General features: G+C 36.4%; 1 protein-coding gene across 1 annotated transcript in view; it reads left to right on the forward strand.

Annotated features, from left to right (window-relative positions):
• Window positions 1-13,566, forward strand: part of CSMD3 (CUB and Sushi multiple domains 3) — a 734,654-nt gene that overhangs the window by 418,200 nt on the left and 302,888 nt on the right. Inside the window, 2 exon segments of the mRNA XM_067292283.1 lie at window positions 3,755-3,949; window positions 12,610-12,748. Of these exon segments, the coding sequence (XP_067148384.1) occupies window positions 3,755-3,949; window positions 12,610-12,748 (334 nt within the window).

Genomic DNA, 13,566 nt, shown 5'->3' on the forward strand with positions numbered 1-13,566 from the left:
CGGGAGGTTCTGGAGTCTCCATCCTTGGAAATATTCAAAAGCTGTCTGGACAAGGTCCTGGGTAACGTGCTGTAGATGCCCCTGCTTGAGCAGGGGGGTTGGACAGGATGAACTCCAGAGGTTCCTTCCAACCTCAACCATTTTGTGAGTCTCTACTTCCCCTTTCCTTGATGACAGGAGCAGTGGCTGTCAGTGGTGGGGAGGAGTGGAATGTTCATGGCCTTTGGTCCCGGGCATCCCTGGAGGTCCTCCACAGCCAGGCATCCCTGACCATAGTGCCACCCACTTCAGACTGAGGTGGCCAAGTGTTATGAGGTGGAGAGCATCTTCCAGATTGTTTCAGTTTTAAGGGTTGGTGGACTGCTCTGAGCTGTTGCTCATTGATTAGCACAGGGGTGCCAGGCAAATATTTTCGTATAAGTTTAGTTCTGCTATTTCTGCCAGTTACGTGGGGTTTTTTCATAGCAACTGTCTAATTGTGTTTTAGCTAACAAAAGTTACATCCCTGGGAATGAAATATCAAAGGTGAAACTGTGGGCCTCCAACATCAGCCTAATTGCTCGAGTGCTGTCAGCTCAGGAGACCAAGACATCAGGGGTCCATTATTTTTATATGTATATATTTTTTTATATTCTCGTTACTCTGAGGGGTATGTGCATCATGACACACTTTTGCTTGCATTCCCTCCTGTTAGACTTTTCCAGCATCAGTACTTCCCAGGATAAAGTTCTTCATGCTGTGTTATGTGCAGTATGCAGAAGCATGAGTTTATGTGTGACAGTACTGAATTGTGTATTGGTTGTTTGCATGACTTTTAGCAACCATTCACAATTATCAAGTATCTCTTTATTGTTTGATATTCTCTTAGCTTTTTTTTTCCTCTCTGATATTGCCCTCTGAAGGGATTATATTTATTTCAAAGCTATTGCTAGATTTGTCAGCTAAAGCTGTTTGTAGGGCAATCTACCAAAACAATTATTTGGGCCAGTGGACCACTCCTTTTTGGCACTATTTCTAAGGACCTTTCAGAGCAGACTTCAGACCAGATGAATTATGGTTAGCCTGATTCCTTCCTTCCTATCTCCTGAGATCACTGTGATTGCTCCTGAGATCGCTGCAATTCCTCCCCTTCACTTTTTTTTTTTTTTTTTTTGGATGCAAAATGCAGGTTTTAGCATCCTTCTGAGTTAATATCAGAACTGAAAGTACTTCACCCTGTGCTGTGATTACACTGTCTGGCTTTTTTCCAGATACTACTTAAAATACGAGTGCAGTCATGGTAGTGGATGAGTCTAAACACCAAGAAAGCTGGATCTCCTCTTTACATTTAATATTGTACAAGGACCTTTTCCACAGTTTCTTGGCTTATTGTTGGTGGGTAAAATATTAAGGATATATACCTACCTTCTTTTTCTTTCACTTTAAGACATATAATATTACAGATGCAACATGAAGCTTCTCAGAAGTGTAGGCAGACTGAATTTTACTTGTGAAGTGCTAGGCTTCCCAGGCTGGGATGGAGAGGGCCTGCTGCTGAGAAGGGTTGTCCTTTGCTCTTGCCTCCAACAGCCATGCTCTACAGTACAACCACTTCTGCAGGAGCAGTAGCCTCTGCTCTGAATTCCTGGGCTCAAATATAGAGCAATGAACCTGTTTTGCAGCCTCAGTAAACTGATGTTATATCTATATAACAGCTATATCTGATGTCACCTTTTTGTCTATATTTGTAGATAGCACTATTGAAAATAAGTCTGTCTCTATGTTGTCTGAAGCTAGTGATAGAAACAGGCATTCAGTCCCATCACTGAAGGTGAGGACTGCGCATAGAATATTGAAAAGTGTTTGTAACCCCTATGGAAAAGCATGCAGTTGCACCATTTTTGAATACCATACTCCAGCTAGGCAGGCAACCATTCAATAGAAGCATTGTTTTAATTCCAAAGATATATAGTATTTTCTAAGTCAAAATGTATATATATTAATGCTTTATCTTGCCTGCTTTATTGTAGTTCTTAATACTTCTGTAATGCAACATCAGAGAAATATTGTTACTAAGTTAATGAAATAAATCATTTGTTTAAATAAAATAAGCCACTGTGCAAATAGAACTTCAAAGTATGCAAAATGATATCATTGGAGTTAATTACTGTCTTACTGCATATACATTGTATTAACAGTTTATAGTAAAAAATATAATGATATCTTTTATATACAGATTTCTTAAAAGGGAAGAAGGCTGTTTATTAGTTTGAAAAGTATTTTGAGTTGAAAACCCTATGATGATTTGTATTCTTGTCAGAAAAGTGTACCAGTCATGTAACACTCACATTCTTCTCATATAGAATATTTGTATAACCAATATTCTTAAGAAATGTGAGAATAAATGTGTTAACAATAAAAAATTAAACATTTCCATTTCACATTTTATATTAACATTTTTGGAAGTTCTTCACTTCTTTTATTTTCTGAAAAGATTATTTTACCAGCAGAATCACTGTATGAGCATCTGTTGAAATTTCTTGAACACTTGCACAATGCAGTAAGCAATCAAAATGTACGAAAGAAAACTAATATGATTCAGGTCTCAAATTTCAATTAAATAGTAAGTTTAATAGTCTGCACTAGAAATAAAGCCAAACAATTTCCCTTTCTAAAATAAGTTCTAATAAATTCATACTTTCTCTGTGAATAATGTTTTAATTTGGAAGATTTCATGGAGAAGCTTGGATATGTTTTGTCTAGCAGACATATTATTAAAACCACAGAATAATAGTACAAAAATTATCTTTTTATGCCTCCTTCATATTTACTCATGTTTATGAAGAAATAATTTACAGTCATCACAAGTGAGGATGGTATATATTGTGCCAATGATATCTGTTCTCATTGAGAAATCACTATTTTTTATTTTTTAACTAAAATATATGTGCAGTCTTTTTCCAGATAAAAAACCGATCAAAATAAATTATAACTAATGAATGCAAATCTTTTAAAGATATTAATATATCTACGATTTTGCTCACTTCTGGTAGGTAGACAGGCTTGTCTGTTCTCCCAGTATACAGTTTATTCTGTAGTGGTAGACATGGACTGTCTTTGTTCCATTATCCAGATATAGTTCCCTATACAGATATAGGGAAATGTCCATTTTTTTTTTCCATCTGCTTCGTAGATAAACTTGAAATTTTGGAAGGATTTGTATGTACTAGGAATATCTTTGATTGTAGTTATAACCATATGGTTAAAGTTTCAGATTTTGTTTCTTTCCCCACTGTCACGCAAGTATAGCTGTTCAGGGGCTCTCAGTTCAGGAAGCAAAATAGACTGTGGCAGTATCGGGCACAGTCAGGTCAGTATGGCTCTGATGGATGTGACAGTGAATTAAAAATACAAGAGGCAACTAAAGCTGTTGTATCACAGATGCTTGCACTGCCCCTCTGATGGAAGCTTCTCCCCCACTGTAACTTTGGGTGGGATGGGTTGTTGGACAGGATGATTTAGTCATCACTGAAAGTCAGCCAGCACCTTAGCTGTCCTGACTAAGATTTATGCTGCCACAGCTTTATCGTATTTTAAGCAATTTTTTGTATTAGTATACATTTTCTGGTTTTGGCCAAACTTTGGTCTTTATTGCTTCATAATATAAATAATTTATTTTTCACTAGATGAATGCAATACTAAAAAAGTCATCTTACTTGCAAGAGTTGTAACACTTTTCTTCCCCCCCCCCCTCCTTTTTTTTTCTTTTCCAAAGCATTTGGACATAATGAGTGTCCTGATCCTGGAGTACCAATTAATGCTCGGCGTTTTGGCAACAACTTTCAACTGGGGAGCTCAATTTCTGTTATCTGTGAGGAAGGATTTATTAAAACACAGGGAACTGAAACAATTACTTGCATGTTAATGGATGGAAAAGTAATGTGGAGCGGACCTATTCCAAAGTGTGGAGGTATGTATAATATTTCTTTTTGATTCAAGATAAGATAACTTCTTTAAAGTTGTAACCAAATGAAATTCAGACTTTTGCAAATGGATAGCACAAAGCCTTTGCAATACCTAGTTCTTAATAAAGTGGTCTAGTGCTGCATGAGGTGATATTGCAGTCCTGTCTGCAGCAGTGAATTTCTCTTGTAAGTGTTATATGGGCAGAAGATGAATGTGGACCAACTTGGCATAAACATCAATAATGCGAATGCTGCTGTATAATATATATGCTCTAACAATGAAAGCTCAACTCTCGACATTAGGCCAGCAATGGGAACAGTTTATTTTGTTCATACTTTCAAATAGTTCTTATTTTGTACTGGTGGAACTATAGTTTCCCAAAGACACTTTTATGCTTGAAAGGATCGCTCCTGCCTTTTTTCTTTTTAAAGTACACGTTTGTCTCACTTGAGAGCTGTTCAGAGTAATGAGCTACAGTGTTAGCAGTACACCAACAAGATTCATCTCCATGTTTTTGAAATCCAGTCCAGACAGTATCCTGACTGGCCCGGTTGATACCTAGGAGAAAGAAATAGCCTGGAAGAAAATCATTCTGGTTTTTGCTGAGCTTTATTTTAGTATATTGAAGGCTTCTGTTCTTCAGCTTATGTATTTAAATCTCTAAATCCTGTTCAACTTGTCACTTACTGTTCTTAAGCAATCATGAAGTCTATTCTTCAAATTTTTATTCTTTTCAATTCTTTTCCCTTAATTTCATTCAAAAGGATTTTTTTTTTTTTAATGCAGCTGCGGACACCCAACTTCAGACAGAGGTCTTAGCTGTTGGGCCACTTACATTTCTTCTATCTGCAGTGACACGGAGGCTTCGAAAGATTCTCTTAGCAGCTGATCTTTCTCTTTATTGAAATTAGATGCTCCCTATCATCACCACCTCTAAAACACAATGTTATGCATATTTCCTGGTAGTTGTTTATACCAATGGATACAGGAAGAGATTTTTTTTTCTGTTACTTCTTTCTTCTAAGATCTCTTCACCTCATGCAAAAGAAAAAAAAATAATGAGCTCAGTTGGCTGTAATGTTTTTGTTTTTGAAAAACTCTATTAATTTAATCAAAAATGATATAATCTCTGATTATAAATATAGTTTCACTTACTTTTCTTTTAAACAAAAAACTTAGCTCTGATTCTCACTATTTAATTAGCTTCCTAACAAAATTTGCTTACTTTTAGTACATGAGTGTGACACCCTAATGCACTTCGCATCCAGTCTACTTTCTGTGATAAATTATTACTGTATCATACATACAAGGTGGGTTGGTTTCACTGGGCAAAATTAACACAAGATAATCTGATCCAAAGGTGATCTAAGGCACTAACTAGAACATATATGGGAATCCTAGAGATCGGAACGCTGGTATATTTGAATTAGATGTATTTACCAACTGTACAATTAGTTTTTTTTTTTTTTTAATTGAAGGCAAAATTTGAAGACAAAATATTTTAAACTAGTAATGTAGTTTGATTTAATGAGATGGGATATTACTATTTGTTCCTTTTTTTTTTTTTTTTAACCTGTGCAGTGTCAATCAGATCTGTGTACACATTTACCTGGAACACATAGCCAGTTCATATAAGGTGAACTCTGCTAGTCCTACACACATCTCATCCCTTCATCATGCATATCAAGTCAAAGGTAAAAGCTCTCTGTGCTGGCTGGAAGACACTGAATGCGACTGCTGGGCTGTTTTCTTTCTCCTGCAGCAGTGTGTCTGCTATTTCAGCACACAGGACAGAATCACTTAGTAATAAATGTGGTGCAGATGGGATAGGGTCAGCATATTCATTTTGGCAGGGCAAAGTGCCTGAGGTCACCACCAGCTCTCCTTGTCCCTGCCCAGGCCCTGGCCCCCATCTCACAGAATCACAGAATGGTTGAGGTTGGAAGGGACCTCTGGAGATCATCTAGTCCAACCCCCCTGCTCAAGCAGGGTCACCTAGAGCACATTGCACAGGATTGCATCCAGGCATGTTTTGAATATCTCCAGAGAAGGAGACTCCACAACCTCTCTGGGCAACCTGTTCCAGTGCTCTGTCACCCTCACAGTGAAAAAGTATTTCCTCATGTTCAGATGGAATTGTCTGTCCCTGCCCTGTGATGCCGCAGCGGTGCCAGCTCCAGCCCTGGCCCTGAAGATCCCGGTGTGCTCACAGGGCTTCCTAGATTGACCTTGGGCTTGATGCCTCATGTTGCATTTGCCTGATGGTCTCAGCAGCCCCTGTTACTGTCACCAGCCTGACCCTACTCACCCTGTGGAGGTGTGGGCTGATGGTGCCCTGTGGGAGAGGGCTCTGCCTGCCCCTGCCTGTGCCTCTCGGCTCATCTTCCCTCATTAAGCAGCCCCACTCCTGCTCCTGATACACTTGGATTTGATATTCCTTGTGCCTTTCATCCACCCTGTATGATGGTTGTGTGGAGGATTTCTCCATGGTCTCTAGTAATATTATGCTGTTGCACCCGGGCTGCAGCTCTACCTTTGGTCCTCCTGTGTAATTCCTGTAATGCTGAATATCCTGCCCTTCTGTAGCATGGGTAATAGGCTCTTGAGAAGAGGCTCGGAAAGCTCGAACCTACAGGATGTTCACTGGTTTGCCTGTAAGCCTGAAAACTTTCCTGATAGTCATATACAGAAATTTCCTGGCTCACTCCCTGCACTTTAAGGAAGTGCAGGAAATAAATTCAAATGATGAAATGACTTTGTGGGAACTCTTAGATCAGGCTGAGATTGCCCTTCAATATTTGGCATGGGCCTGCGTTTGACAAAAGGATTCTGGTTGATGACAACCTCTAGTTATGGTACCTGTCTAGCATTTTGCTTTTACCCTACTGGTCGTGGGTATGGATCTGCCAGCAAACTGTAGAACAAAACTGGAATAAAGAACAGGGACTGAAGACCAGTGTAAAAAAAGGCGGGGAAATGATCCTCTTAGCAAGATGACTGGAGCATTTTATTTTTTAAAAAGCAAGGCTCTTGAAGATAAGCACAGTCACCCATCTGTAGCTATGAAGAGAAGGACTCCCGTGTCTGGGAAATCAGCCAACTGGCGAATGCCAAATAAAAATCTTATTGAATCTTGCACTGCTGCCACCAGGAAGAACCATAATCAGGGGAAGGGTAAGAAAGGTATATTTTCTTTAAAAAAGAAAGAAGTTAAGTCTCTATCATTATCAGATCCCAAATACAAAGAGAAATTACTCTGATTGTAGTCAATCTAATAATGGGCAATTATTTTACAAATAATGCATTATTTAAATTTGATATTCATAGAAGTATGTTTTGTAAGAGAGTACTTTTCTGTATTCTGGAGATAAACTTTAACTTACTGTTAACAGTTGCATGAAAATTTTGTGAGAAAATGCTGGTTTGTACAGGTTTAGCAATGCTGTATTCCAACTCTGGTAGTACGCTGGCTGAGAATAGGACCATCTGGTGTTCTTATTCTTGTTGATATATTTTGTAGTTTATAGGCTCCATATGTATTATGAATATGTATAAGTGGTTATATACAATAAAATGTAGTTATGATTAATGTTATAGAGTTAACCTTATGGTTGCTGATGTGATAATGCGTTGAAATCCCTTGTTTGACTGGTAGTGTTTGCTGAAGGTAGTGTGACTAAAGGACTCTAAGGTAAAAGCTCAGGAAGGTGGTCTTAAAACAATCAATGAGGTAAAAACCAATAAAGGCTAAAATGCATAATTAGAAATGTTTGCAACTGAACTTTCTCCAGGTTTTAGAAAACTATTTTCACTCAGGAGGAGGAGGATGGGCTATTATTTACTTATAATATAAAATGCCTCTTTACAACAGTTCAACAGTTTGGCATAGGAACTTGCTAATTTCTTGGAGAAAAATGAAGATCATACAAATGTATAATAATTCATGATCTTCCATTTGAAGGTTTGTCAAAAAGAGCAAAATGAATCCATTTTTGTAGTGATGTCCAGAAAGTGCTATATCTTTATTTTTACTAAGCTATTTTTCCCCTAAACTGTTCTAAAAGAAGTGGTATAAGGGAAGGGAGGGTACTGTGCTGCTTAATCAAAAAGAGTGATTTGCAGATAGTATTAAGATAGAAAAAATACAGAATTTTAAGAGATAGCTGTTCTCTTTGGGAAAAAAATGCTTTATGCATAACACTTTTTAGCAGAGAGACATGTCTGTCAATAATACATTAGGACCTTTTCAACCACTTTGCAATATATTGAAGCTCATTTCTTTTCATCATTTGTGTAACGTTGTATGCATAAGTATCTACTGAAACAGCAGTGTTTTGAAACATTATGGTGCAGCTTTCTCTTCCCCCAAAGCAAGACGCTTCTGCCTTCTGTCTAAGTGGGTACTTACATAATTCCAGTCATCGCAAAATTTGAGTGTCTTCTAGAATTAAATAGATAAATAGCTGTGACAATCTTATTTTCTTCCACATCCGTAGGAGAAATACGTTGATTAGTTTATAGATCACACATTTATTTAGTGTATTTATGCATCTAACTACTGCTGGATCAGAATTAACTTCCTATCCCTTTTTTTGCAGTAAACTTAGTCCCTGACCTATTCATTAAGAAATCAGTTTAAGGCTATCTGTTGACTTTGCTTGCAACTGGATCAAGTCAGTATTAAATCTACATGCAGTAGTAATTTTCCTCTGTCCTCTCCAACTGTGCAGAAGTCAAGTTATGTCCTCATCTTCAGAAGATCTCCTGACAGAGATCTCATTTGCTTTGGAAGTTAATATTGAAGCTTTCTGGCAGTAGGACAAATGCTTTTAGAAACTTGTGTTTAGAAATAAGTGACAAGTAATTGTTGCATTCAGCTAGGTAGAAAATCCATAGGGTGTATAACAGCATTCTTTCATATGCTTCACTTGCTTACGCTTTTTATTCAATAATAGAAGAGAACATTAAGCAAGTATAAAAATCAGTGTCTACATACAGATGCATATGATATAAATAAATACTTGTGTGTGTCTGACGAGCCTGGCAAGCAAATGTAGAATGCTCATCAGTCACTTTACAAAATGAATTTCAGGGGAAAAGTAGCTAGCTTGATAATATCAGCTGTGTATGAACTTTGAGATTTGGTGTAATCCAGGGTCATCTGATGAATTTGTTTAGAAAGGTATCATAAAACTGTACATAAGTATTTATGTTAGTCCCTGAGGGTTCAGATTCTGGGAAGTTCAGCAAGTCTAATTTGGGCTGAATGAAATCCTTAGGTAGCAATTAAGTAAAAGAGCTTATGATAACAGTAAATATATCATGCATTTATAGTTCCATAGGGCAATGTATTTACACTAATATTTATCTGAACCAATAAAGTATTTAAAGTATGTTACTTCTAACTGGAGGAATTGTATGTTTCTAAGTTGCCATATAGCTTACCTGATTATCAAATATACCAATTTTAAAATTTAGATTCTTTTCTAAGTATGCATACATATGAACAAATCCCATTTTTGGTACATATCCAAGTCATGTGCAAATGAGAAGATTAATGTGGCAAAGATCCTTAGTTTATTTCTGATATCACTTCATTCGATACCAGGGCACTCATTACTAATGCTTTCTACTGGCATAACAATCACAGCTTGTAGCTTAGAGTATCTGCTCACTGCTGCCTTTTACTTCTCAGTGATGTTAAAAAGTTCTGCTCTCCAGAGTGCAGTGCCCTCACCCCAGTAGTGGATTTGGGATGTCCAGAACATTTTGAAGAAATAAGGCTATAATAGAGTAAACATTTATTGTTTTGAATCTCCTGAAAACTATAAATTATCCCGTGTTCTGCAAACATCTTCTCCTGAATGAATATAAGACTGATAACCACCTCAGGCTGAACCTACGGAGTCCACATATTCATTTATTTCAATTCTTATTTGTGTAGCACATATAGGAAGAGTGGGTTAGTTTTAACTAGACTTTCCCTAGAATAAGGTATATTCAATGTGTGCTGTAGTGTTGTTGAGAACTCTTTGAGAAATAGAGCAAGTCTTTGCTCTCAATCTAGATAGCATCAGTGCAAACCTACCACACAGAGCATGTTAATGGAAAGAAAAGTGATGTAAGTGGTTTTAGTTTGCTGTATGCTTTGTTTGATTTACCACTGTCCCCAAAAAATGCTACCTACTTCTTCGTGGTTGACATCTTGGGGAAGCAAAGAATTCTGCTTCTGCCTGCTCGCTTGTGTAAGGCACCGATCTGCATGTTGCTTGTTCTTTTCTTCACCTCACGTGGAATATATATAAATAGTTCTGATAAAAAAACATTTCATGACAGAAAAATACATTTTCATGTAATGTTTGAATTGATTAGCGAAATGTTGATTTGTTTTCCATGGACCAGTCATAGTTTCCTGAAAATAAAAAGAAATTGATTGTTCATCATTTGAGACTGTGGTCACCAGTTTAAGAGCATGCTCCATGAAATGCTTTCAGCTCCTCTTTTAAATGTTGCTTTGTTGACCCTCTTGAAAGCCATCACATTTGTTGTAGAAAATAAGTAACACACAGCCCACATGGCACAGGGGTCTAAATTATAATCCAGGTCACTAAATAAGGCTTTAAATATTTATGCAGTTATGGTAGCTAGTGAAAATTGACTCTTAAACTATTTTATTCTCCTCCCCTTTCTTTTTTCTTATGGTCTTACCACCTTATCAGATTCTTCTCACATTATCAGACCTCATATTTTCACCAAAGAAAACTGGATGAGATCTCTTCATGAGGTTGCAAGTATTGCACATTCATGCAAGTTTCAGCAACCGGGAAAAGCTTTTTATGTAGTAATATTTCTAGCTCCGTCTTCTGTTCTTTAGATTCTAAGTAATCCATTTTAATTTTTAAAAAAGACCTTATTAAATCTCCCTATGTGCAATAATTTTTGCTTCGCTCAAGGACACCAATTTGCAAGTACTTCAGTGAGTGGAGAAAGTTTAGTTTAGAGTCAAGTACTTGACAAATTATTGACCCAGGAATAAATAATTACAATTAGTTAGTGTAACACTGTAACCTGAGGAAAATATATTTTGTTCTTCTAGAGGAAAATATATTCAGAGATCGGTTGCTTTTCTATCTTGTCCGCTGCAGAGCAAGATGTTCATTTGGCATATTTGTGTATAATCACGCATATGCAATAATGTATATGTAGAAAGATGTGGTTTATGTCGACGTTTATACCTAGGTTGCATAATATATGTTCAATTTACCATATTGAATATACATTAAATTCATAAACTGTCCTAGACATTTTAAATTGCCAGAAGAACAATACGATTTTTGTAATCTATTTTAAAAACATTAGTTTTTCTAGTGATGGAATCACTGCATTTCTTACATGTCTAGAATTTGAGATAATTCTGTGGATTTATTTCTATATTTAGGGAATATCTAACTCCCACTGAAACCCCCCCCCAGCCAACCAGCATCAAAGCACTCCCAGAGTCTCTTCCTCATGCCTCCATACCACTGAAGATGATCTCACCTAAGTCTGATGACACATGCACTTAACTTCACCTACTCAAATTTAATGGGTTTGCATGCATGCATGAAATTAAGAACCTGCACAGAGCTTTGCAAGACTTAAGCTTAAAATATCTGTTCTTCAAAAGTATTGGTTTCAAGGTTCTTAGCCTTCTCATCTGTGAGATGATATCAGCTTTGGGATGGACTAGTGCTCTCCATAGCCAAAGTCAGCATCAGGCAAACATACTCACTACTTCTGAGGATCTCTCTTCAGCCCTATGACTCGTCTTGCCACTGATCAACCAGTGGGAACTTCCTTCATTCTCTACCAGATTCCTTTCAAGTATTTAAGAAGAACTGTTATACATACTTGATCTCTGTAATACCTACAGCTGTGGAGATTATTCCTCTAATTAATGTGCCATTAAGCCATTGCAAAACTTCAGACATGATTACAAACTACTCTGTTTTGGATTATGTTTTCATTCAATTTGCCTAACTCATATTTACTCACTATCTCTGAGAGAAATACTACATACTGTTTCTAATATCTCTATGTATATATTACAGTATTTGATAGAAATATTTATTATATTTGCAAAATGCTTTTAAAATATCAGCTAATTTTGTAAGAATGGTAAGTATGTCTTTTTCATGAATGAGGAATTTGAGCTGCCAACATGGCAAGCAAAGTGTGTGTGGTCACGCTATGGACCAGTGTCAAAGGTAAAATAACAATTCAATAGTTTCTAACTTGGTACTCAATTAAAACTTCTCCATGTATTTTTCAAATCTCTATGCTCACAAATAGCAACAGGAGTAACAACAGTCTTTAAATACTTCGTTTTGCTGTACTTCCTTTATTATAGCGAAGTGGATCATACCTGTAAGAGCGCAGTGTAATAGCTCTTGCCAGCACTTACAAAACATAGTTTATTTTATCTTTTTAAGTTTTTAATTTAGCGCGCTCCGTCTAATTCCTAGCCTTATGTCTTTTATGTCAGCTTTGAGGCCTTATTACATCTTGCAGTTGGATTTTTTTAATGTGTTCAGTGTCAATATCTTATCCTGAAAGTGATAATTATGAATTGCAAATAATAAGTCTGTGATGTAAATTATACCTTTTTCTTTGTTTCATTTTTAGCTCCATGTGGTGGGCATTTTTCATCTCCCAGTGGAGTAATCCTCTCTCCAGGTTGGCCAGGGTATTATAAAGACTCCTTGAATTGTGAGTGGGTGATAGAAGCTGAACCAGGACACTCTATCAAAATTACATTTGAAAGGTCTTGATTAATGTTTTTCTTACTTAATATTGTTTAGTTTATACACAGAAGCAGGAGTTTATTAGCTCTGTCATAAAATTAATTTGCACATTGTCTGAAATGAAGCGATTGTATTATTGAATAGAATTTTCCAAAACACCTTAGTGTCTTCAAAGCATAAATATTACTTTCAGTGTAATTTCCACTTCTGATGCACTGAAAAGCTGTTGAATTTCCTATCCTTTTACATATATTTGAGCCTGTCTACCCCAGTTAACACTTTTGTCTGTTTTTAAGATTTACTGTTTAATTTACTGATAACTGTGTTGCTGTGATGAATTATTCTTATGCAGCCATTCTTATACATTATTTGTTAGTTTTTTGTTTTACATGTATTTAGGCATACGGCCTCTTGTGTTTTAATTGGTTTCTGAAATACTAATCCTGAAGCAAGATTCACATGAGTTTAAAGGTCTGTCTGCATGCATTGCTTGTACTTGTAATGGTACCTGCAAGTTGTACCCTTATGCAACACCATAAGAAGAAGCCATTTTTTTCAGTAGCAATGCTGTATTTAATTAGAAAGATCTGAAAGAAATACATGAGTGGATTTCATATATTATTTATCTCCCAATCTACTTAAAGTATAACATAATTACCTTTTGGTTAAAAAAGAAAAAAGAAAAAAAAAAGAAAAGAAAAGAAAAGAAAAAAAGAATCTGATTTTGTATTTCAACCCCTTTTTAGCCAGAGGAGGTATTACTGTATTTCATTTTGGTTATATGTATTTGTCATTTTTTAAATCCGTTAAGTTTTAAATTATTTCATCCTTTCTTTAA

The sequence above is a fragment of the Apteryx mantelli genome, chromosome 2, assembly GCF_036417845.1.
Source record: "Apteryx mantelli isolate bAptMan1 chromosome 2, bAptMan1.hap1, whole genome shotgun sequence".
Classification (NCBI taxonomy): domain Eukaryota; kingdom Metazoa; phylum Chordata; class Aves; order Apterygiformes; family Apterygidae; genus Apteryx; species Apteryx mantelli.